This window comes from Cervus elaphus, chromosome 9 (genome assembly GCF_910594005.1).
Source record: "Cervus elaphus chromosome 9, mCerEla1.1, whole genome shotgun sequence".
Classification (NCBI taxonomy): Eukaryota; Metazoa; Chordata; class Mammalia; order Artiodactyla; family Cervidae; genus Cervus; species Cervus elaphus.
Genome location: NC_057823.1, coordinates 32755320 through 32780985, shown reverse-complemented (window position 1 = coordinate 32780985; position 25666 = coordinate 32755320). Strand labels below are relative to the sequence as shown.

Sequence of the window (25666 nt, the reverse complement as noted above, 5' to 3'; positions counted from 1 at the left end):
TAAATGGCTTCTACCAGGAGGATGATATTAACTCATTGGTCGTCTGGTATAATAGACACCCTAACAGTTTATTCACTAGAGAAATCACATTATGCTCATAATCCTGAAAAAACTAGATGGCAAATACAGTAAAAAGTACATGTTCTTTGCACGGGGCAGTAGCAATGGCATACGTGCTTTCTGACATTTGAAGACTTAAGGCACTTTTTATGTAAAGAGGACATTTGATTCTAATTACCTCCCAAGTTACCTCTAAAAATTTTTTAATAAGTTTTTTCTAAGTAGTTTATAAAGAGATAGAGAAAAGTTAGAAGATAGAAAAGTTAAAATATTACAAACAGAAAAGAGTTTTAAAAATCCCACCATTGGCCTTTGTTTTATGTCACTCTACATTTTGTTGATTTTGTTTTATGAGAACATATTTACATAATTGAGATCATGCTGCATACAAAATTTCTTTTTTTTTTCCTTAAAAAGTGTAGCATTAGTCTTAATGAATGCATGCTATTGCTTTACAACCATTTGGGGACATTCAAGTTGCTTCCAGTATTTTGCTATCATAAATAATGCTATAATTTTCATCTTTATACATAAAACTTTTCCAATATTGCTGTATTAGACAAAGGCTTTGGGTTGTAAGTCAAAAGAAATCAATTCACCCTGGTATAAGCAAATGCGGGAACGTAATAGGTTGGGTAACTGAAAAGCTGGGGATGGAGATTGGCTTCAGGCATGGCTGGATTCAGAGACTGAGCAGCGTCTTCTAACATCTGTCTTTCCATCTTCCCTTCCTGATTTCATTCTCATGCCTGCTCCTTCTCTTCCTTCAGCTCTGTCCTGGTATTTCCCAGAGAACGCTCACAGCTGAGGCTCACTAAGATGGCTGGGGTCAAACACACGTCCCTGAGCCTGTCACTGGGGCCGGGGCAAGGGGATGTTCCAACTGGTCTACAGGACCTCGCCACCTCCCCCACCTGACTCTTCCACCACCCTCACTCTGCCCACCTGGACCTCTGGCTGTTTCTGGACTCCCCAGTCTGCCATTCCTCCAGGGCCACAGCTCTGGCCCCGTGCCTCGCTCCCTCCGCCCGGCGTCCCCAGGGCTTGCGGTACCCTCACTGCCTTCAGGTCCTAACCAGGGACTGCCCTGACCACCTCTTCACCCTCTCGTCACGCTCCTGGCTGTTTCTCTTCATGGACTTATACCCACCTGATGTTATATATTCACGTGGCATGTATTTGAATTATTTGTCTCCTTCCAAGGGAACCATGAGGGCTGTTTGTTTGCAGCTCTCTCCAGCATCTGATATTTATCAAGTGAGTTAATGAATGAGTTTGCCAGACCAGGCGTGTACCTGTCTGAAGGGTCAGCACACCCTCAGGATAAGAAATGCCTGCAGGGATGACGTGATTCCTCAAAGAAAACCGGTGGCCATCTCCGGATCAAGGGGGACTGGATCCAAAAACAGTGTCACATTTTTAAGTTCAGATCACTTTCTACAGCAAGGTCCCAGGAGTGGAATGTCAATGGATATGAATGTTTTGAATTTCCAGGTATGTGCTTCAGCCTTGTTGTTTAGTCAGTCATGTCTGACTCTGCGACCTCATGGACTATATAGCCCTCCAGGCGCCTCTGTCCATGGGATTTCCCAGCAAGAAATACTGGAGTGGGTTGCCATTTCCTTCTTCAGGGGATCTTCCCAACCCAGGGATCAAACCTGCATCTCCCTGCATTCTTTACCATCTGAGCCACCAGGGAAGCCCTCATACTTTAGCCTTCCGGCCCCATAACAATCTTCCTCATGGTAGGCAAAATAATCTTAAATGCAGATCACATCATGCCCCCTACTGAAGCCCAAGAGCTCTCCATTGTACTCGAAATAAAACAAGAGCTGTGCCCTGGCCCCCCAGGCCCCGAATGCTCTGCACTCAGCCTAACTCTCTGACCCTCTGGCTACAGCACACTGGCTTGTTCTGTCCTGGGCCCTCTCATTGCACCTCAGGATCCTTGTATTTTCTCTCCCCGCTGGCATGAAGGCCTATATCCCAGGTCTGGCCTGACAGCTACCGCTTCTGTCTCCCCCGAGCTCAGCTCAAATGTCCCCTCAGGAGGCCACCTGAACAGCCCCCACCACTCACACCCCAGCCTCTCCAGCAAACCTGTTGTGTCCTCTCTGCTGTACCAACACCCTTTTATACGTCACCTCATTTAATCTGTCTTCATCACTAGAATGTCAATTCCATGATGCCTGTCACTGTCCACTGCTGTATTCCCAAACTCAAAACTGGTACGTGGCATGTTAAAGGGATTTTAATTAATTTTTTTGGAAAAATAATGAAAAACTGCTTTTAGGGGACTTGCAGCAATTAACAACCTCATCAACAGTACGAGTATGCATCAATTTATCTCTCACTGAAGCAGTTTTCTTAGAACGGTGCTCAAGAGATGGGATTCTGGGGGACCAACACAGCTTGAGCCCCGCAGGAGAAGCAATGGGATCGTTCTGTGACACCCATCACCCCCGTTTGAACAGAGATTAGGCACACTCTGGTACAGCCAGGTATGTTACAAGAGCCACCAATAGGATTTTATTTTCCCACCCAGTGTAAGTATAGCCTGAAACTTCATCCCCATTATGCAAGTGGAAAAAAAAAAAAAAGATTCCTTTCTGTGGCAACTAGACTCCAGTGAACTTTCTAAACATATTACATTGAGTAAAAAACAGGTGAATAATCAGCTCCAGTGTCTGGAATGTGGATGGGCATCACTTCTGTGCATTCTCATCGCAAATTATCCAGTTGTGTTAATATTTTGAATTGCAGAACCTTTATTAATCTGTTCACTGGTGACATTAAAATGCATATATTTCTGTACATTAGTTTTTAAAAAGAACTTTAGGTTAAAAAAATGTCTTTCAAAAATAATTGATCTATATAAAAAGTATTTAACATAGAGAATAAGCACCTTTCAAAGGTAAAAGTCCTTGTGACATAGATAATACTAATCAAGTCTCCCTTTACCTGAAAAGAATTTCTGTTTGAATACAAAATAATACACTTCTTGTCTCCATCTTTTTCAGACAAACCTTCAGCATCACTCAATTTGGGGATCACACTTCATCCCGCAAAGTGATGATTGTGTGTGTGTTCTTTAAAAGAAGATACCGAATACAAAGTTTTGTAGTTTAAAAATAGCACCACTGGAGGAAAGGGACACGTCTTTTAAGTGCAAAGTCCCTAAACAAGTGATTTACCAAAATTCATGCTAACTAAATTTTGAGTGGTCGATTGTTATAACCTTCCTGTAATCTGGAGTGGAAAACAGAATAGAGTTAAAAAACAAAGCAAAACAGTAACTTTGAAGAATGAACACACACACACACACACACACCCCTGCCAGACTGTGTTCTTTGTTCTCTGCCAGTTGCATCACCAGTCAGCGACCTCCACCACAAAGGGCGTTTTCACATCTATCTTGCCACTGTTGACGATGGAGCAGTTGGTGAGCGGACGGTCGTGCCCGTCAGTTGCCTGCAGTTCTATGGAGTGGACCACTGTCTGATGAGAGAAAAGGAGACCCATGGATCACTTCTGACCAGCAACCATGATGAGCAACAGGTAAAATCAATGTGAAGTCTGAAAGCCCCGATGGGAAATAAGTTTTCATTTTTTATGATTACAAAAACCACGTAAGCTAACTATGGAAAACTTAGGAAGTCTGTATATAACAGATTAAATTTACCTACTAGCTTACTAATCAGAGGGCATATTTGTGTATTTCCTCTCTTCTTTTTATTAGCAACCTAGCTCTAATAAAAAATATTTCTATTCACTTGTTACAACCCAACTTATGAGTTAACATGGAATTTGAGATAATTTCAGCTCTTCTATGTAAGAGGTCTAAGCGTTAAGAAAATGAGCCAGAAAGCAGATTTAGTAATGGAGCTAGTTCTGGGTTTGTCCATTTTAAAGCTGACTCCAGCCAGTGATCTACAGGTTGTACGTGTGTGTACCCAGTCATTTAGTGTCTGACTCTTTGCAACCCGATGAACTGTATGTAGCCTGCCAGGCTCCTCTGTCCATGGGATTCTCCAGGCAAGAATACTGGAGTGGGTTGCCATTTCCTCCTCCTGGGGATCTTCCTAATCCAGGAATTGAACCTGCATCTCTTGAGTCTCGTCTCCTGCACTGGCAGGCCGATACTTTACCACTAGAACCACCTGGGAAGCTGAATCTACAGGTTGAGTCTGATACTAATGTAATCTCTACCTCACAGGCTTACCTGGTGGCTTAGACAGTAAAGGATGCGCCTGTAATGCGGGAGACCTGGGTTCGACCCCTGAGTTGGAAAGATCCCCTGGAGAAGGGAATGCTGCCCACTCCAGTATTCTGGCCTGAAGAATTCCATGGACTGTATAGTCCATGGGGTCACAAAGAATCAGACATGACTGAGCGACTTTCACTCACTACCCCACTGGTGGTATAAAGACTCCTTTCTCTAGTCTGGATGGTTGCACAGCCCTTGGACCACTTTGTCTCATACAAGGCAAGGATTAAGCTAGTAGATCTCTAATGAGTTTCTAAAATAGGTTGAAACAAAATAGCAACAAAGTTTCTCAGTGCTTCCAACATGGTGTCAGCTAATTCTAACTAATTTAAGATAAAAGATCAGCATTCTTCTAATAATAATACATATTTCTAAATAGATTGTGTGTGGGGGGGTTCGTATGTGCATATGTGTACCTAAAACAGCAGCTACACACCTGAATGACCTGTGGCAGGTTAAAAACTGCTTATTTAATGATTAAAATGGACATTTCTATGTTGGGTATATTTGACCACAATTTTTAACTTGTTTGTAGGTCCAGCTGTGAAAGTTCTGATTCTACAAGTCTGGGGGAAGGTCCAGTGTTAAGAAAACCACCTAGACAATCTCTGGAGGGTCAGGAGGTAGAAGTCAGTAGATTGCGAAAATTCCTTGAAACTGTATGACACACACACTTTCTTATTTTCCTTCTAGAGAGAGTTTATAGTTTTCAATAGCTTCTTGAAGTAGTTTATGACTCATAAAATGTTCAGGACTGTTTGTCTAGGACCAGGAAGCAGATCTCCCAGGATGCATGCCAATGGTGGAGGGAGGTTAATACAGCCAACCAGGGCACCAAGACATAAGACCCAGAAGACCAGAAGGAAAACCATGACCAGAAGAAGGAAGCCCCAAATGCGTACTCTTCATTTTTCTTGCAGCCTAGCATTAAAGTGAAAGTGAAAGTGAAGTTGCTCAGTCATGTCCGAATCTTTGCAACCCCATGGACTGTAGCCTATCAGGCTCCTCTGTCTATGGAATTTTCCAGGCAAGAGCACGGGAGTAGGTTGCCATTTCCTTCTCCAGGGGAATCTTCCTGACCCAGGGATTGAACCCAGGTCTCCCGCATTGCAGACTTTACCATCTGAGCCACAAGGGAAGCATTATGTTGTATTCAAAAATGCTCACTTGAATCAGTTTACATTTAAACTACTTGGAACCTGATTAGACTCAGCAGTCAAAACTCCAAACTGGTTTAACACATGCATGTCTATGTTTAGCTCATTTAAAAAGCAGAAAGAGGCTGGAGACTAGGATTCCTTGCTATTCAGGAGTACATTCTTTTGAGGACACTGCCTCATGAAAATGTAGGCATGTCTTTCACTGTGATGAGACCTAAAGTGAAGAGACAGATGTTTGCCCCAATTGCTTCTCATCCCACTAATTGTTTAATCATTAAGTTGTGTCCAATTCTTTGGGACCCTGTGGACTGTAGCCCGCCAGGCTCCTCTGTCCATGGGATTTCCCAGGCAAGAACATTGGGGTGAGTTGCCATTTCCTTCTCCAGAGGATCTTCCCAACCAAGGGATCAAACCTGCATCTCCTGCACTGGCAGGCAAATTCTTTTACTACTGAGCCATCTGGGAAGCCCTATCCCACTTGCCAATGAGAATTATTTGACAGTTCTGGTTGAACACATCTTTGCCTTGTAAGGGAGGTTGAGTCAGCCAGCTCAGTTCCTGCCCTTCTGTTGGGCAGAATCAGAATAACAGGTAGAAGTTATGGAAGAACTGCAGTGAGTGAGATTAGCTTATTTATATTTGGATGAGTTCACATGAAAAACAATGAAATATGGCAGAGGGAAGGGACTCAAGGATGCTCCAGGGTTGTACCGGGCAGACCTTACAGCTGCCAGTTGAGGAGCTGGAAGAGCATCTTTGGGCAGCTGCTAAGGAGGAGAAATGCAGGGAGTGGAAGAGAATAAGGATTTTAAGAATTCTTCCTGTGGATTATGAATTGGACCCCTTTGATGTTCTTTGAGACACAGGAGCATAAATTTGAATTCTCTTTAGGAATTCTGGTTGTTATACTATGTGCCTTTGAAACTGACCTGTATCTGTACTGAACTACATGGGCTCAGGGTTAAAAATATTTTGAAATTGTGGTAAGGAACACATGGAGAAGAAAATGGCAACCCACTCCAGTATTCTTGCCTGGAAAATCCTATGGACAGAGGGGCCTGGCAGGCTACAGTTCACGAGGCTGCAGAGAATCAGACACAACTGAGCACAAGAAATACATAACATATAATTACCATCTTAGCCACGTCTAAGTCTAATTTTAAGTTCATTAGTTTAAGCATATTCACATTATCGTGCAACTAAATCTCCAGCATTTTTTCATCTTGTAAAACTGAAGATTCATAGAGATGCTCATTGAACACCAGCCCCCCCATTTCTTTACCCCCCAGCCCCTGGAAACCATCATCCTGCTTTTTGTTCCCATGTATTTGACCACCTTAGATTCCTCATTTGATTGGAATCATAGTCTTTTTTGTGACAGGCTTACTTTACTTAACATGACATTCTCAAGATTTATCCATGTTCTAGCAAGTGACAGGACTTCCTTCCTTTCTAAGTTGAAATGATATTTCATTGTACCTACAGGATTTCATTTGGTTACATTAAAATGAGTTTCCAATTACATCTAATAGTATGATAAATTAAGGACTCAACTCTTCACTGTCAAGTCCCCGCCCTCCCCCCCGCCCCCCGCAGCTTCCGCCCCAATACTCCTAATAACTAAAATACCGTGTGTCTATGTGTTAAGTCACTTCAATCATGTCTGACTCTCTGTGAGCCTATGGAATGTAGCCCACGAGGCTGCTGTGTCCATGGGATTCTCCAGGCGTGAACACTGGAGTGGGTTGCCATGCCCTTCTCTAGAGCATCTTCCCAACACAGGGACTGAACCCACGTACCATATATACTTTATTCACCTTTGAAGAGGCCAGTCAGCATATAATTATGGCTCTCTAAGAAGCATCATTTGAGAGCAAATTGCTAAGAGTACTTTCATTATAAAGCTTTGAATGAGAAAAAATGATATATCAAGTTACCATTCCATCGAGGACTTTTCCAAATACCACATGTTTGCCATCCAGCCAGGTGGGCTTGGTCAGGGTGATAAAGAACTGAGAGCCATTGGTGTCGGGCCCAGCGTTGGCCATGCTGACCCAGCCAATGCCATAATGCTTCAGTTTGAAGTTCTCATCTGGGAATGTCTCGCCATAAATGCTTATACCTGAGTGAGACAAAACAAAAAGGGTACAGTCAACAGATGTGATACAAAAGTAAATTCTTCAAAGGGAAGTATAAGGTCTGAGTAGAACGGGTTAAGAGAACCCTATAGAAGATGAGGGAAAGATGGTCAAACATAAAGAGAAATTAAGCAGAGAATAAAATTCACTCCTTAAGGAAGCAGAGCACCAGGGACCAAAAGAAACAAACAAAAGCCTTAAGTATGACACGAGATGGCAGGATGCCCTCTGGCCTCAAACGAAGACCCAAACCTTGACCAAGCAAGTCAGTGATTTCACTTTGAAATGAGAAGGAATGGGAGGGCAGGATGACATCGTAATGTCTGATGGAATAATGGGTAAGCCATCATAGTGACCCCATCTCTGTCTGGAGGGTCAGGTCACTGGTCCTGGTCACTCATACCTCAGCAGCCAAGCCAACTGCAACATGCACTTAATATACACCCTTAGCCAATCCTCATGACAGTCCTATAGGATAGGTTCTCTCATTCCCATTGTGAATGGGAAACTTATCAAACTTATCAAATGGGAGCTTGTCAAACTTGAAAAAAGTAAAACTTGAACTTCTGGCTCCAACTCTGGTTCTCTAAGCACTTAGAGCCTCAGTACTAAGAAGAACAGTGCCAGCCTGGAAGTCATTAGGCTTGATGACTTCAGGGTACAGAGGGTGACAGCAACTGGGAGCAGCCAGGGAGCCAGCCTTGAGCCAAAGGCGGGCATGGGGGCTGGAGATCTAGCACAGCACATCTTTCCTATAAAACAAGGGTGCAGACCATCCGCTCCATCCCCCAACCCTGAGTGCCTGGACACCCAGCTCCTCCACTGCAGGCCACCTTATCCATCAGTGGCCAACCTTAAAGTCCGGGCTCAGTTAGCTTTCATGTTATCTCCTTCTTACTATGCAGTACTTGTGAAGGACCAGGCAAAACAGTTCCTTAAGACTTGGGTCTTACATGGGCACTTTTCTTCATTCATATACAACCAAAACCTCTTCATAGCTAACAGAGTTAACTTTTCAAACAGGTTATCTAGAAAGTGTTGCAATAGAGGAATAGTAAGGACATTTTGTGAACCCTGATGATTTTTTTTCTTAAAGTGTACATCTTAGGATATATGGCTTCTAAATAAATACCTGGGTATTTTAACAACTTCATTGATTTGTAACTCTTATATTTATCTGAGTAACTAATATTTAATAATTTAAGGAACCCTGCTTTTTTTTTTTTTGTAGAAGAAGTCAAATATAATTCATCTTCCTAAGAGGGGGGAAAAAAAAAAATCAAATCCTGGCTCAGTTAGAAGGACCAGAAGTGAATACCAAAGGTAAGTAATTTATAGCTGGTTGGTAAGTGACAAATGAAGTGGCCTGGAAGGAAAGTTCTGCTTACAGAGAGGTCTAGGCTAAATTTAAATGATCCAAAAGGTCCTGTCTCCAAAACTCAGAGAATTTTAATTCTGTACATGCATGTGCACACATGCACATGCGCACACACACACATGCACACACACACACACACACAGAGCAGAGAAAGAAAGAGGAACAGAAGAGAGATCACAGTGAAGTTCCATCTCCATTCCTGCCGGGCCTCAGGAAGGACGGGGGGGTGCCAGTCCTGAGGGGACCAGCACTGGAACTGCAGGCTTCTCCACCGGAGACCCAGCTCTGCAGCAGCCCCATTCAGCAAGTAACCTGAACATGTTCCTCTGCTCCAGTCTACATTCCCAGACCCACCAGCATTTCCACAGGTGTCTTGGCAAATCCAAGCATTTAATGACAGCCACTTTGTTATTTAAAAAACCATTGCAGGAAACATAAAATTAACAATAATGCTTGAAAATGGCTTGTTTCTTTAAAACGTTAGCCATTTACTATCTACCAAACCCAGTATTTGCTGAATTAAAAATTTTAAACCTGAAGTAAATAAAAATTTGGTGTAGTTCCACATTGTATGTATGTTCAGGAAAAGAACTCACTACATTTCTGAGGAAAAGACAGACCAGGGAGCTGGGCAGCTGGAATCCTCAATGAGAAACAATAAGATATATTTGAAATTCTATAAACTGAATTATGGGTTCTTTATTGAATTCTAATGATGTTGATAAAAATTATACTATAATTGTGACAAGTGGTCTATTAATTTTTTATTACTGCAAAAGCTGATGATAAAAAGAGAATTTTGAAAGAAGGAGGTAAATTCACCTGTGATCCTGTCACCTAAGTATGAGTCTCATCATTCTGGCATGATGCTTCTGGACCACCACCACCCCCCCACAAAATGCACTCCTGCAGCTGGGGGCCCCCCCCAGGGGACACAGCTTTTCCTTGCTATAACAGACATCTTTCCATATTGCTACATACCAGGAGTCTAGGATTTTCATAACTGCAAAACAGCCTAATAAATGAATACATCTCCACTAAAGAAGGATAATGCACACCCAAGCAAAGACTGTTTAAAATTAGGAGGCCTCACTCATTCACACCTGCCAAGATTTTGTTAGATGAGCACCCCCACCCCCGGCCCCCAACCAAAACCTCTAATCTTTCTGGAAGAATTAGTTTGTCTTTTTTACTTTGTTCCTTCAAACTGGGAGCTCAATATGCTGGGTAAACATATCATCTTGTCTTAGGTTTCACTTGGGAAAGCGGGAAAGGAAACATTTAAGAGACGACGTTACCACCGGTGCCATCTCCTCGGGTGAAGTCTCCTCCTTGAATCATGAAATCTTTGATGACGCGATGAAATTTGCTTCCTTTATATCCATATCCTTTCTAAAGAGATTATGTCAATTGAATACACAAGCAGATACAACCCATACTGTAAGATAAACCCCAGTGTTTATCTGGAAATGACAAAATGAGAAAATTACACAAAATATCTATAGAACTAAATTAGGTACCTACAATAGCTTACTGACAGATATTTATCATTAGCTGACTGAAAAATAAACTATGGAAGTAAAATACTAACATGCACAAGTAAGAAGAAAGAAGTCTGCATTTTCACTTCATGACTGTTTCACTTTCTAGAACCTTGAGGAAACTTGAGTGCTTAAAGAATACAGATTTTATAGAAAAACAAAGTAAAATATTATTAGATGTCTCAGGTTCATCTCATCTACTAATTTAATACTTATTTTCCCAGGTACAACTTTTTTTTTACATTTAAGTTTTTTTTAGTGTATTTATTTTTAATTGGAGGATAATAGTTTTACAATATTGTGTTGGTTTCTGCCATACATCAACATGAATCAGCCATAGATATACATATGCGCCCTCCCTCTTGAACTTCCCTCTCACTTCCCACCCCATCCCATCGCTATAGGTTGTCACAGAGCCCCACTGAGTTCCCTGAGTCATTGAGCAAATTCCCACTGGCTATCTATTTTACATATGGCAGTGTATATGTTCCCATGCTCTCCTCTCCATTCATCCCCCAGAATACATCTGTATTCCATCCTTAAAAGGAGGAAGATTCAATTCTGTGCACAGTTGGAAGGAATAAAACTGAGACATACCTCTCCTGTTGCCAGAGCGACAAAATTTTCCACAGTCTTGGGCACGACTTTTCCAAAAAGGCCAATTACGATTCTGCCAACATCTTTATCTCCAATCCTCACATCAAAGAAGACCTGCATGTGGTTGAAAGGCGGAGCACAAGGTCACACGGTGGAAAAGCCACAATACAAGGTAAGTGAATAACAGTCTGAGAACAGACCCACATGTGAGGGCCCTGGCCACCAGCATTTTATAAAGGAGGGGATGAAGGAGCAAGAGATAAATTAAAGGAGTTCTGAAACCATTTTTGTGGGCGCATTTCACTCACAAATATTCATTCACCAAACAGTTATGGAGCACCATCACTGAGTCAGACACTGTACTAAGAACTGGGTTTAAAGTTGGACTCAGTACTGTCCGAATGAGCCAGTAACGTCTTCAAGAATCCCTCTCCCCCAAGGACCCCAGACACACACTGCTGTCGCCTCCTGTTTCCTAGCTCTGTGGACAGAGCTAGGGGTTGAGAGTAGAGACTGCTGTTCTCCTGAAAGGTGATGCTTTCCAGTCTTGGCAGGAGAAAAAAAACTGGTGAGGAAAGAAAGTCTAACCGTCCAGATTTATTTTTTTGCAACTTCGAGCAGCGCCAAATTCCCAATGAGTTCTCAATAGATGTCTGCTGTCAAGGGGCCTGTGAAAGATGATCAAAACACACAGCCCTGCTCCAGAAGGCCTGCCACTCACATGCAAACAGAGTACGACACCCGGGCCTCCACTCGTCCTAAGCACAGCAAACACGGCACGCTGGTCCTGGCAGAGCCGTTTACCCTGTACACTTAAGACACCGAATCCGGCCCTCACGTTCCCAAAGTTGCCCAAGTAGAATGTGCCCTTTCTCTGTCACAACATTTTAAAACAGAAGAGAACAAGCACGCCTCCAGAAGTTAGTCGCTGCTTTCTTTGCAGATAAGCCTTAAAAGTTCTCTTGGACTTTTTTTTAACTGTTTCACCTAAAACGAAATTATATACATTCTGCTTCACAAATCACTGTGTTAAGATGATTTGGAGACAGAACGTTTGAAAAGGCCGCAGAGTCGAAGGGCATTCTGTTAGCAAGTTTAGATTATATGAACCAATTCACTATTTGAATGTGTTAAAAAAAAAAAAAAAAAAGACAGTCAAGAGATGGCTTTAAAAAAAATTTAAGAAGGTGTCAAAGAGAAAAGATGTCATATAGTTTAGAAAAATCGCAAAGTAAAGACTGTCAAGCTTTAGCTCAAGACAAGAGCCTCTGCCAATGTATCAAGATGTCTGTCACAGGATGATGTGATATTTAGTGTTCCCTGTGGCATTTTGCAATTTTACATGGCCAGAGCTGTAAAAAACTGTGTTATTATTATTTTATGGTAAAAGTTTAGAGAATGCACAAAAGACCAGGCCCTTGAGATTGGGCAGTGCAGTGAAGAAGGACGATTCAGGAAGCTCCATTAATGCCTGCAAGAGCCTGGCATGCAGAGCTGGGGTCAAAGAAGCAGTTCTCCAAAGGGATTTCCAAACCAAGGAGTAAATTCAGTAACAGGCAATAATGAAGAGGCTCCAGGACAAGAACTGGGTATGTAATCATAAGGAAGCACCACATGAACCTGCCAGACTTTTTAAAATAAAGAAGAGAAAAGAAAGCCTGTGAACATTTCAACAGCAAAGAGAATAAAATGTGGGAGGACAGCATTAGAAGATGAAGAAAAAGTGTCTATGACACCCAGCGTAACTCTCCAATAACCATCTTGTTTTCCTACATGCAGCCTAGCACACGTATTAATAAGATGTTTTTTCCCAAACCACAGCATCCTTCAACTTCTTGCATGATGGCATGAAAATGCAGCAGAGTTGCCCTAACTCTAATGGAAATGATAAAATCAAATCTTATTAAGTACTTGTCAAAGATCTCGGCAGAAGGCAGTGTGAGGGTACAAGTGGAGGAAGTCCCTGTCCTCAGGGAGATTATGGAAAGAGACAGGCCAAGTACATAAACAGCCATAGCTTAAGGCTGCGGGTGACACGTGCCCCCAAGAACACTGAATACCAGGGTGCTGGAGGGATGCTGAGGGCTGAGGGAAGGCATCCTGACAGAGGTGTGATGGGATGCAAGCCTGGAAGGAGGGGAGCACCCTCCGGGGACAAGAATGGGCACAAGCCCCGCCTGGCAGTTCTTTCTGGAACCAAAGCACTGAGGCAGGAAAAGGGATCCACGTGCAGAGAAGTGACAGAACCCTTCTGACCACAACCGGCTGGGAAGGAAGATCACCCATTTCAGAAGGCGGAGGAAGGATGCTAGCTAAGAGTTCCAAGTTTCATTAGGCAAAACTAGGAACGTGAAAGACAGAATTTCAATTTGAAGCTGCGTTTACTTGGACTGTGATTTGTCATGAATGTGGCTCTCTCTGTCTAGGCAATTTCTACCTGAAGGGGTGGAAATGGCATTTTTAGATCCCCAGTGCCCAGCACAGTGTCAGCTCAAGCAGGTACTAAAAAAAGAAAAGTCAGGCAATACTGAATGAAGACCAGGGCATATGCACACCTAAACAGATGGTAAGGTGGGCCTGGGGTGGCTGCCAGGCAAACCCTCTTAACCTGAGATCATCTCTGACTTTGCTGCCTGTCCTTGGGAACAGGCCCTGTGAAAGGGATGAGGCTGCAAAGTCCCACAGAAGAGGAAGCAGAGAGATAGTCACTGTGATGGGAAGTCAAGCTTTACAAGAAGGTATGTACAGATAAAATGTCATGGTGAGAGGTGATGATTATCTGTGGAGATCAGGGCAGACTTCCTGGAAAAGGTGGCACTTCAATTCCAAGTTGCACTTCTAAAGCTGGCCCCTTGGTCCCTCCTTTTTTCCCTTGAGGCTGCCCTTGAAAGTCATTTGAAAATTATGGGGCCCTGGAGGGTGGGAAGAGACAGGGAAGAGGCAAGAGGACCTCACAGAGCCTGCTCCAAACCCTTGTAGGGTTAATTGTGCTTCTGTTTCAGGAGTAACTGGAGAAGCACCAAGTGCAGGAGCCTGGAGGTCAAGGAAACTGTTCTCAAACCAGCTCCACCACTTACTGGCCACAGGACCTTGGGCAACTCTGAGCCCCTGCTCCTCATCTCTACCTGCCCTGCCCCAGAAGGATTAATAAGATAACAGAAATAACACTAACAGTTGACCTCTTAAATCAGGAACTTCAATCAGGGCTAAGCACTTTACTTGCTCTATCACATCTAATATGCAAAACGTAACCAGCAGGTATTATTTCTATTTCCACTTACAGAGGAGGAGCCTCGGGTATTCTCAGTAACTTGTTATTACTTCAGCTGAAGCCTCTTGGCCACTCTGAGAACTGCAAAGTGACAGCAACCTGTGACTTGAGCAGAGCCAGAAAGATGGCAGCATTATTTTACACTCTCAGGTGCCTGATGCGGCACAGAGCCCATGGCACCTGCTGGAAAATGCAAGGGTGCAAATGCCAGCTGAGTGGGTTTTGAGACCAGTGAGGCTCCGAGACTGGGCAAGAGGCTGAGGTGGTGGCCGGCACCAAGATTCACAGACAAGAAAGGGCCCTGGGAGGGACAGCACTTCATACCTCTCCTTTACAGATTCCTGTTTTCAAACACTCTCAGAGGAAAAGCTAAAGATTGCTGGGGAAAACACACAATACACTAGAGTGAGGGCCAATTCATCTACTTGTCCACACTCAGAGAAATCATTTTTAGTATTTCCACTTCCCAACAGAGTAGTTGTCTTAAAATGCGCCACTGAAAAAGTGATTCAGCAGAGTCGAATCTGTGGCAGGACATGCCTGCACAGTTAGTTTTTAGAACTTAATGATAAATGGGGTGGGGAAAAAAGGAGATAGTGTTAAGTGACTATCCCAAACCTATAGAATGCATGAAAATTCACTCTGTGACTGCACCCTGGCTAGGAAGCCCCACTCTTTTTCCCCTGAGGTTCCCAGCCACAGTTCATTTATCACTGCACCCCCCGCAGCAGGGCCTTCCTTTTCACTCTTCACTCTCGGGCTACATCAGGTGTTGGGCTGAACCTCTCCAGCCCCAAGTCCTCCCCACTCCTCCGGTGGGGTCTGCAGTGGAGGACTGAAGCACCCAACACTGTCATTTCTACTGGCAGACAGGGGGCCGATTGTTAAGATCACCTGCAGCTGCTCCTCCTTCCACATTCCAAGACACTCCTGCCAGTGGGTTTTCTAGAAGTGGTGATCAAGGGCACCAAATCACTCTTTTCCTCCCTCTGTCTCTCTAGGCATCCTTCCATTATCTTCTAACCTTGGGTAAACATGCTGAAAAAAGACCTGAAGCTGTAAGGAGGCAGATCCCCACCCCACCACTTCCCATCGCGATTGAAAGACTGGCCTCAGTCATGCAGGGGCCTCCTGGGCCAAGCCCTGTGTCTACCCCCCAGTCTGAAAAGCGCACCTCTCCCTCCCTGGCTGGGATTGATGGTGGTTCCTAAACGCGGAAGGGAGGACAGTCCTTGGTTAAGCAAGGCCACGTAACGCCTACCCTACCGCAAGCGACAGGGACTGGACCTGGGCTCTGCGAGGCCGGGTGACCTCCGCGGGGGCGGCCCCGCTGCAACCCCTCCTCTCTGGCGCGCCTCCTTCGCCAGCCTGCATTCTTCCTGCCTCTATTCCCAAGTCCCCGCCACGCCGAAGGAAGTCCTCGGCTGTCTCCTCCCTAGAGAAAGGGCTCGCCGGTTCCGGAAGCTTCTCCCAGCTCGCGGGCTGGTGGCCACGTCGGATCACCAGCCCAGGAGATGACGCTCAGACAGTCCGAGGCGGGGGGCGGGCTCGGCCTAGCGCCCCTAAAGTCTCCCAGGAGAGCGAGGATGCCCCCCACCCACTTGCGCGCGTGGGAACCGCCACCACTACCACCTAGCCCCGCGGCCGCCTCCCATCCTCTGCGCCTGGGAAGCCCCCTGATCGCCGCCCCTGACCCTGAGGTTCCAGTCCCCAAAGCCCCCCCATCCCCCCGGGCAGCACGAGGGGAACTTGCTGCCCGCTGCCTGGTCACCTTGGCCGTCACCGAGGGGCCTCGCTTGCGGAAGCCCGAGGCTCCCGCGGACGGTACGAGGGCGCTGAGCCCCACGCAAAGCAGGAGACTTAGCAGCAGCCGGAGACCCGGGCCCATGATGAGCGGTGGCGGTGGCGGCGGCGGCGGCGGCGGCGGCTGGGGCGCGACCGCAGACTCCTGGACTGCGGGCGGGACGCCTGGCCGGCTGCGCCTGCGCGCTCCCGGCTCGAGGGGCGGGGGTGATGGAGACGCGGCTATCCCGGCAAGCCCGGAGCCTCGGGCGCCTCCTCCCAGGTTCAGCCCAGCGACCCGAGCTAGGGACTCGGAGAGGCGCGCCACGGAGCGCGGAGCCGAGGCCAGCCGCCGCGCGGATGGAGGGTGCGCTGGGCGCGGGGATCCAGAGCGAGCTGGCGCCGCTCGGATGATGCCTGCTCGGTCCGGAGCTGAGGGATGCACGCTGGGGCATCGCCGGGAACTTAACAGTGTAGACGCGTATTAAACCTGATGGAAAGTCGAGGACTCTCCGGGCTCCGGATCATCCTGGCATCTTGCTTGCCGCGACGGGTCCCCCTCTGTGACCGCAGCCTCCGTTGGAGCCGAGCAGCCTCTGCCAAGTCTGCCAGGTTCCAATGTTCCATCTGAGGCTTTAGCTAAGTTCTGGACTCCTCTCAGAACTCTTGAGACCCTGGACGTTTCTACTCGATTACACAGGACGAATGACCTCTAACTGAGATGATTCAAATTGGGGATATACTTTTTACAAACTTAAAAATTATGTTTAGGAATTAATGACATGAGGAAATACTCATATTTTTGAATGGAAAACTCATGTTGCAAAATCGGACCTCGATTGTGTAAATGTATAAAGGCATTTTAAAAACGGAAAGAAATGTACCAAAACATTTACAGTAGCTATGGTGATAGAATAATGGGTTTTTGTTTTCTTTGTAATTTTCTGATTTCCCAGATGTTCTACATTGAACATGTAAGTATTTTATAATCAGGAAAAGGTTTTTAAAACTCAATGCTGTTTGCCTTAGGACTTCAAAGAACTTTTTTAATGTAATAGAGCCAAAATTAACTACAAATTAATGATAGTTTTCTCTTGGTTTTCTTAGGGGCTAGGGCCATGACTTTCAAGCCAAGGTTTTCCTTGGGTAAGCAGATAGGATTCCTATGTGTAACTAAGTGTAGGCTAAAATTACACTGGAACCATTTATTATGTATACAAAGGGTAACCACCACGTTTGAAGGCTGGGCAGAACACTTGTGAGCTATTTTGATATTTCAGTCCAATGAAGGATCTAATGGCTTTCCTCATCACTCTCACCCCCAATAAAGAAAGAATCCCCCTTTTGTAGCAAGCTAAGGGTATCAGAGGGCTTATGCCTGTATTTATTTCTCCTGATTCAGATCTAGTACAATGTCAGGTATATAGTGATTTCTCAACAAATATTTGTTCGGGCTGCATATGCAAAAAAACAAAAACAAAAGCAAATATTTGTTCAGTGAGTGAATGTGTCTATCTCCTTAAATTTTTATATTTGGAAGATTAATACAAATAAAGAGAAGTGAACCAAATGTACATGTACAAATCAACAAATTATCAAAAAGCAAATACAGCTAGAACCCCACATATCTAAAGAAATGAAATATTCACTAGCTCTCTAGAAACTCCCCTTGTGTTCACTTGCAGTTGCTAACACTTTCTTCTCCCTAAATTAACCATGGTCCTGACTTCCAATAAGGTTTAGTTTTAACTTTGTGTGACTGGAATCTTACGTGTTCTTTTTGCTCAAATTTATGAAATTCATCCATGATTTTGTGTGTAGCTATTTTGATGCATAGGACAAGCTAGGGGTCGAATGTTTTTCCATATGAATTCCATTGTCTCAGCATAATTTATTGAAAAGTGACTTCTTTACTTATTGCTCTGTAATCCTACTTCTGTCATGGAATAAGTGTCCCTACATATATGGGTCTGTCTGTGCACCCTCTTTTCTGTCTCACTGACATATTTGTCTGTCTTCATGCCAACACCATGTTGTCTTAATGAAAATAGTCTTATAATAAGTCTTCATAGTTAGTAGTAGAAGTCCTCTTACTTTGTACAATAGATTTCTGGCTATTCTTGACCCTTTCTGTGTTCATATAAACTTGCAAATCAGCTTGTCAGTTTCCATAAAGTGGGATTCTAATTGGATTTGCATTGCATGTATACCTCCTTTTGGAAAGACTTGGCATATTTGTAATATTGTGTCTTCCATTCATGAACATGGCATATTCCTCCATTTATTTCCCTCTTCTTTCATATCTCTCAGTAAGATTTCATAGTTGTCTGTCTAAAAACCTTATACATATAATGTTAAGTTGATTTCGAGGTGTTTGGTCTTTGTTTTGTTTTTTGCTATTGTAAATTATATCTTTTTAACATTTATTTACCTGTTTGTTAGTATTATATCATAGTAAAATAATTGTGTATATTAATCTTGAATAGGCTAGTTTGTTAAACTTATTAATTACAATGATCTATGTGAATTATTTAGAATTTTCTACATAGACAACTATATTATTCATAAATAATGAGTTTTATTCCTTCCTTTCTAATCTTTATACCTTTTATTTCTTTTTCTTGCCACCAGGACCTTGAGTACAAAAAGAAGTGACTATAGGATGAGTCCTTGTTTGGGGGGTTAAATTTTGCCCCCAAATGGGTACATCAAAGTCAGAAACCGCAGTATCTGTGAATGTGACCCTATTTCCAAATAGGGGGGGTTTTTTGCAGATGTAATCAAGTTGAGATCCTATTGAAGTAGGTTATGTGACTAGTGTCCTTGTAAAAAGAGGAGAGACAAAGAAACCCCCCCGGGGGAAGCACCATGTGAAGACAGAGAAAGAGATTGGAGTGGAACATCTATGAGTCAAGAAATGCCCGGGATAGCTGGCAACCACCAGAAGCCAAGAAGAGGCCAGGAAGGACCCTCCCCTAAGGAGAACATGGCCCTGTCAGCACCTCATTTCGGACATCTAGCCTCCAGAACTGTGAGACAATACATTTTTGTTGTTTTAAATGATCCCAGTTTGTGGTACTTTGTTAATGGCAAGTCTAGGAAACTAATAATACACTCATCTGTCCTAATGCCAGAGGAAAAGCTTTCAATATTTTACCATTAAGTCTGATATTTGCTGAATATTCTTTTGAGTGAGGATATCCTTTTTCAGCTTAAGAGAATTCCTTTTTAGTCCTGATTTGTTAAGAGGTTTTGTCACGGATTTGATCAACATCATGTACTGAAAGCAACCAGAAAAATCACATGATTTTCCCTTACTCTGTTCATGTGAATTGCATTGCTTTTCAAATCTTCAGCCATCCTTGCTTTCAGGAATAAGCCCAATATATATTAACCTTTTTTTATACTGCTGTATATGTATATAAAGCAAACTTAACAAGAACTGAAAAAAGGCATTTCTTCTGAAATGAAGTTCAGGAAAAAATACCAGTAAATAAATTGATTTGGCTTTCCAGTTCAAGCCAAGCAAATCACCAGCTTTCCATTTTTATGTTAATGGGTAAGTTTGCTATTTTTGTTCAGAATATTTGCATCTATATTCACAAATCAGACCAGCTTAAAAATTTCCTTTTGGGGATTTCCTGTCAGTGTTGTTGTGTTTTTTGGGGCAGGGGGAGGGGTCAGGATTATTTTAGCACCTTAACATGAATTGGCAAATGGTAGGGGGTTTTGCTATGCTCTGAAAAGATTTGTGAATGATTGCCATTATTTCTGCCTTGATTGTTTCTTTCAAGCCGTCTGTGCCTAGAGTTTTCTTAATTGTAGTTTTAAAGTATAGGTTAATGTTTTTAATGATTGAAGGCTATTTAAATTTTGTATTCTGTCAATTTTTACATGTATATTTTGAGAAATTTACTTCATTTATATTTTTAAATTTATTTACATAAATTTGTTTAACACATCTTTTTATAATTTTGTAGGTCTGCAGAACTTACAGTAAAGGTTTTTTTCATTCCTGACATTGACTGTTTTTACCTTTTTTCTTTTTTTTTCAGCAGCTCTATCAAATGAGCTTAGGATTATAATATGTTTGATTTTATTTCATTAGTTTATGTCTTCATTCCTTCCTTCTCTTTCTTTGAGTTTAATTTCCTATGATTTTCTATCTCATTGAAATAGACTATTTTTTTTTCACTTAGCAGTATGCATTAACATTTCTTCCCTATCATTTAATGGCTTAATAACTCATTTGTTTTTTTATTGCTGGATAGCCCTCCATTGTATGCTATACCACTGTTTATCCATTTACCTACTAAAGGACAGCCCTTGATTGCTTCCAAGTTATGGAATTATGAAAAAAGACACTATTAACTCTGTATACAAGTTTTTACACAGGTGTAATTTTTCAATTTCTTTGGATAAACACCTTGTAGAGTGATTGCTGGATCATACGGTAAGAGTATGTTTCATTTCGTAAGAAACTGCTGCAATGTCTTCCATGGTGACCGTACCAGCAATGAGTGAGTTCCTGTCGCTCCACATCCTTGCCAGCATCTGGTGGTGGTAGTGTTTTCAATTTTAGCTATTCTAACAGGTGTGTGTGTGTGTGTGTGTGTGTGTGTGTGTGTGTGTGGCAGGGTTGCAGGGTGGGGAGGGTGGGTGTAGTAGTTTAGCTCTTAATGTTGTGTAAGCCGAATTCTTTTTTTTTTCCCTTAAATGCATGAATAACAACATTCCTGAGAAGAAAGAATCCTGAAAACAATGACACAAAGCTCTTAGGTTGTGTTTTTTTCCATTTGTTTAAACTAAAAACAAAACCAAGAATAAGTTACTCATTTCTCCCATCACCTACTCCCACTGCTGGCAATCACCATCTGTTCTCTGTATGAGATTAGTTTTTTGTTTGTTTGTTTGCTTTTGGTTTTTTTAAGATTCCCCCTATGAGAAATCATGTGATATTTGTCTTTCTCTCTGTGATTTATTTTCCTTAATTCATCAAATTTTTTAGCCTTTCTTCTTTTATATCTATGTGCAATTAAAATGATAAAATTCCCCTTAAGCAGCACAGCTTTAGATGCTTTCCACATCTAAAATTTTGATATGTAGTATCTTCGTTATCATTCAGTTCAGTTCAGTTCAGTCACTCAGTCATGTCCGACTCTTTGTGACCCCATGGACAGCAGCACACCAGGCCTCCCTGTCCATCACCAACTCCCAGAGTCCACCCAAACCCATGTCCATCCAGTCGATGATGCCATACAACCATCTGCTGTCTGTCATCCCCTTCTCCTCCTGCCATCAGTCTTTCCCAGCATCAGGGTCTTTTCCAATGAGTCAGCTCTTTGCATCAGGTGGCCAAAGTATTGGAGTTTCAGCTTCAGCATCAGTCCTTCCAATGAACACCCAGGACTGATCTCCTTTACAATGGACTGGTTGGATCTCCTTGCAGTCCAAGGGACTCTCAAGAGTCTTCTCCAACACCACAGTTCCAAAGCATCAATTCTTCTGTGCTCAGCTTTCTTTATAGTACAACTCTCACATCCATACATGACCACTGGAAAAACCATAGCCTTGACTAGACAGACCTTTGTTGGCAAAGTAATATCTCTGCTTTTTAATATGCTGTCTAGGTTGGTCATAACTTTCCTTCCAAGGAGTAAGCGTCTTTTAATTTCATGGCTGCAATCACCATCTGCAGTGATTTTGGAGCCCAGAAAAATAAAGTCAGCCACTGTTTCCACTGTTTCCCCATCTGTTTGCCATGATCATTCAGTTAAAAATATTTTCAAATTTACACTTAAAAAAAACTCATGTTGCTTAGAAGTATAGTTTATTTCCAAAACATAACTCTTGAACAATCCTATTATTAATAAGTCCTAGCTTAGTTTTATTGTGGTGAGAAAGCATACTCTTTATTATTTCATTCTTTTAAAACACTTGGAGACTTGATTTATGACATAAGTTCTGGTCAGTTTGGGGGGGAAGCAGTTTCCTGTGTATTCAGTGCCTTCTGCCCTTGCTGGACTCAGTATTCTGTGTATGTCCATTAGATCGAGCTTGTTAATCCTGCATTTCATATCTCTATCATTCTTGACCTTTTATCTGCTTGTTATAAAGGTTATAAGAGTTACTATAGGAGTGTGTTAAAATTTCTCATTATCACTATAGATTGTCAATTTCTCCTCATAGATTTGTAAATTTTTCTTCATGTGTTTTAAGGCAACTTTACTATTTATGAGTGCAAAAAAATGCAATACTATTTTTTGATAAATTGAATTTTTTGTAATTATTAAGTATCACTCTTTACTTCTGGTAATGCTTTCAGCCTTGAAGTCTGAACTATAACTCACCATCTTTCTTTTGGCTACTGAATGCATGGTTTATCTTTTACTATGATTCTACTTTTAATCTATGTCCTTATATTTCAATATATCTCTTGTAAATAGCATAAGTTGTTTCTTTAATAAAGTTTGGTATCTTTGTCTTAGGTAGAATATATAGCCTGTTTACGTTTAATGCATTTACTTCATGTTTTGATTTAAATACAATGTCTTCATATTTTATTTCTATTGGTACCCTATTTTATGTTTCGCTTTCTCCCTTTTCTTGCCTTACTCTGATTTGACGGAACAGATTTTAGTATTCTGAATTCCTCCTATACTAGTCTGATATTTACTCATCCTTTTAATACTCTTTCAGTAGTCTTATTAGAGATTATAGCATGCGATCTTGATTTTTCAAAGTTACTTGTTTTATACTCTTTCTGGATAATATAAAACCTCAGGACGCTTAATTCTATTTGCTTTCATGTAATTTTGTGTAGGTGTAGTCATGAATTTTATTTTTATCCCTACAACTCATAATCAGTTCAGTTCAATTGCTCAGACAACTCTTTGTGACCCCATGGACTGTATCATGCCAGGCTTCCCTGTCCATTACCAATTCCCGGAACTTACTCAAACTCATGTCTGTTGAGTCAGTGATGCCATCCAACCATCTCATCCTCTGTCATTCCCTTCTCCTCCTGCCATCAGTCTTTCCCAGCATCAGGGTCTTTTCCAATGAGTCAGCTCTTCACGCCAGATGGCCAAAGTATTGGAGTTTCACCTTCAGCATCAGTCCTTCCAATGAATATTCAGGACTGATTTCCTTTAGGATGGACTGGTTGGATCTCCTTGCAGTCCAAGGGACTCTCAAGAGTCTTCTCCAACACCACAGTTCAAAAGCATCAATTCTTCGGCACTCAGCTTTCTTTATGGTCCAACTCTCACATCCTTACATGACTACTGGAAAAACCATACCTTTGACTATGTGGACCTTTGACAGCAAAGTAATGTCTCTGCTTTTTAATGTGCTGCCTAGGTTTGTCATAGCTTTTCTTCCAAGGAGCAAGTGTCATTTAATTTCATGGCTACAGTCACCATCTGCAGTGATTTTGGAGTCCCCCTCAAAATAAAGTCTCTCACTGTTTCCATTGTTTCCCCTTCTGTTTGCCATTAAGTGATGGGACCAGATGCCGTGATCTTCGTTTTTTGAACGTTGAGTTTGAAGCCAGCTTTTTCACTCTCCTCTTTCACTTTCATCAAGAGGCTCTTCAATTTCCTCTTTGCTTTCTGCCCTAAGGATGGTGTTATCTGCATATCTGAGATTATTGATATTTCTCCTAGCAATCTTGATTCCAGCTTGTGCTTCATCCAGCCCAGCATTTTGCATGATGCATATGAGTTCAACAAGCAGGGTGACAATATACAGCCTTGATGTATTCCTTTCCCAATTTGGAACCAGTCTGTTGTTCCATGTCTGATTCTAACTGTTGCTCTTGACTTGCATACAGGTTTCTCAGGAGGCAGGTAAGGTAGTCTGGTATTCTCATATCTTGAAGAATTTTCCACAGTTTGTTGTGATCCACACAGTCAAAGGCTTTGGTGTAGTCAGTAAAGCATAAGTAGATGTTTTTCTGGAACGCTGTTGCTTTTTTGATGATCCAACAGATGTTGGCAATTTGATCTCTGGTTCATCTGCCTTTTATAAATCCAGCTTGAACATCTGGAAGTTTTCAGTTCATGCACTGTTGAAGCCTCACTTGGAGAATTTTGAGCATTATTTTGCTAGCGTGTAAGATGAGTGCAATTGTGCGGTGGTTTGAACATTCTTTGGCGTTCCCTTTCTTTGGGATTGGAATCAAAACTGACCTTTCCAGTCCTGTGGCCACTGCTGAGTTTTCCAAATTTGCTGGTTGGACCTAAATCAAATCCCTTATGATTATACAGTGGAAGTAACAAGTAGATTCAAGGGATTAGATCTGATAGAGTGCCTGAAGAACTATGGATGGAGATTCATGACATTGTACAGAAGGCAGTGATCAAGACCATCCCCAAGAAAAAGAAATTAAAAGAGGCAAAATGGTTGTCTGAGGAGGCCTTGCAAATAGCTGAGAAAAGAGAAGCTAAAGGCAAAGGAGAAAAGGAAAGATATATCCATTTGAATGCAAAGTTCCAAAGAATAGCAAGGAGAGATAAGAAAGCCTTCCTCAGTGATCAATGCAAAGAAATAGAGGAAAACAATAAAATGGAAACTAGAGATCTCATCAAGAAAATTAGAGCTATCAAGGGAACTTTTCAGAAGATGCTATGAAGATGCTATTAAGAAAAGGTGGCAAGAATAAACAGAACTATACAAAAAACATCTTCACGACCCAGATAATCATGATGGTGTGATTACTCACCTAGAGCCAGATATCCTGGAATGCAAAGTCAAGTGGGCCTTAGGAAGCATCACTACAAACAAAGCTAGTGGAGGTGATGGAATTCCATTGAGTTATTTCCAATCCTAAAGATGATGCTGTTAAAGTGCTGCACTCAGTATGCCAGAAAATTTGGAAAACTCAGTATTGTCTAATAAAATCATATACATTTATATTTATCCAAATATTTGCATTGTCTTTGCTCTTATTATTTCCTGTACTTCTAACACTACACGTTGATCATTTTCCTCCTGCCTAAAGAATTCTATTTGGTATTTCCTTAAGTGCTAGTCTGCTGGTAAGAAATTATTTTATTTTTATCTGGAAATGTCATTCCTGAAGGATATTTTTGCCCATATAAAATTATTTTCATTCAACAGTATGAACATGTCATTTCTTTTGACTTCTCATTTCCATTATCTCTATTGAGAAATCTGCTATTACTCCTTTGAAAGCAATCTGTCCTTTTAAAATCTAGATGATTTTAATATCTTTCTATATTATATTTTCAAAGCAGTTATATTAGAATTTGCTTAAGTAAAGATTTCTTTTTATTTATCCTGCTTGGGATTCATGGACTTCCCTTGTAGCTCAGTCTGTCAAGAATCTGCCTGCAATGCAGGAGACCCAGGTTCAATTCCTGTATTGGGAAGATACTCTGGCAAAGGAACCGGCAACCCACTTCAGTATTCTGCCTGGAGAATCCCATCTACAGAGGAGCCTGGCAGA

The 25666-nt window shown here is 42.2% G+C and overlaps 1 protein-coding gene and 1 long non-coding RNA gene across 2 annotated transcripts; one reads left to right on the top strand and one right to left on the bottom strand.

Moving 5' to 3' along the window:
- Positions 1 to 2804: 2804 nt before the first annotated feature.
- On the bottom strand, positions 2805 to 16399 carry PPIC (peptidylprolyl isomerase C). The gene is made up of 5 exons (XM_043912253.1): positions 16184 to 16399; positions 11142 to 11255; positions 10302 to 10395; positions 7425 to 7609; positions 2805 to 3558 (listed from the first exon to the last, which is right to left on the bottom strand). Exons 1-5 carry the CDS (start codon positions 16298 to 16300, stop codon positions 3430 to 3432), a joined length of 639 nt encoding a protein of 212 aa, XP_043768188.1. The 5' UTR covers positions 16301 to 16399; the 3' UTR covers positions 2805 to 3429.
- On the top strand, positions 11197 to 15497 carry LOC122699844. Its single transcript, XR_006342691.1, has 3 exons — positions 11197 to 11313; positions 13791 to 13879; positions 15414 to 15497. It is a non-coding gene; the product is annotated as an uncharacterized LOC122699844 (long non-coding RNA).
- Positions 16400 to 25666: the final 9267 nt, after the last annotated feature.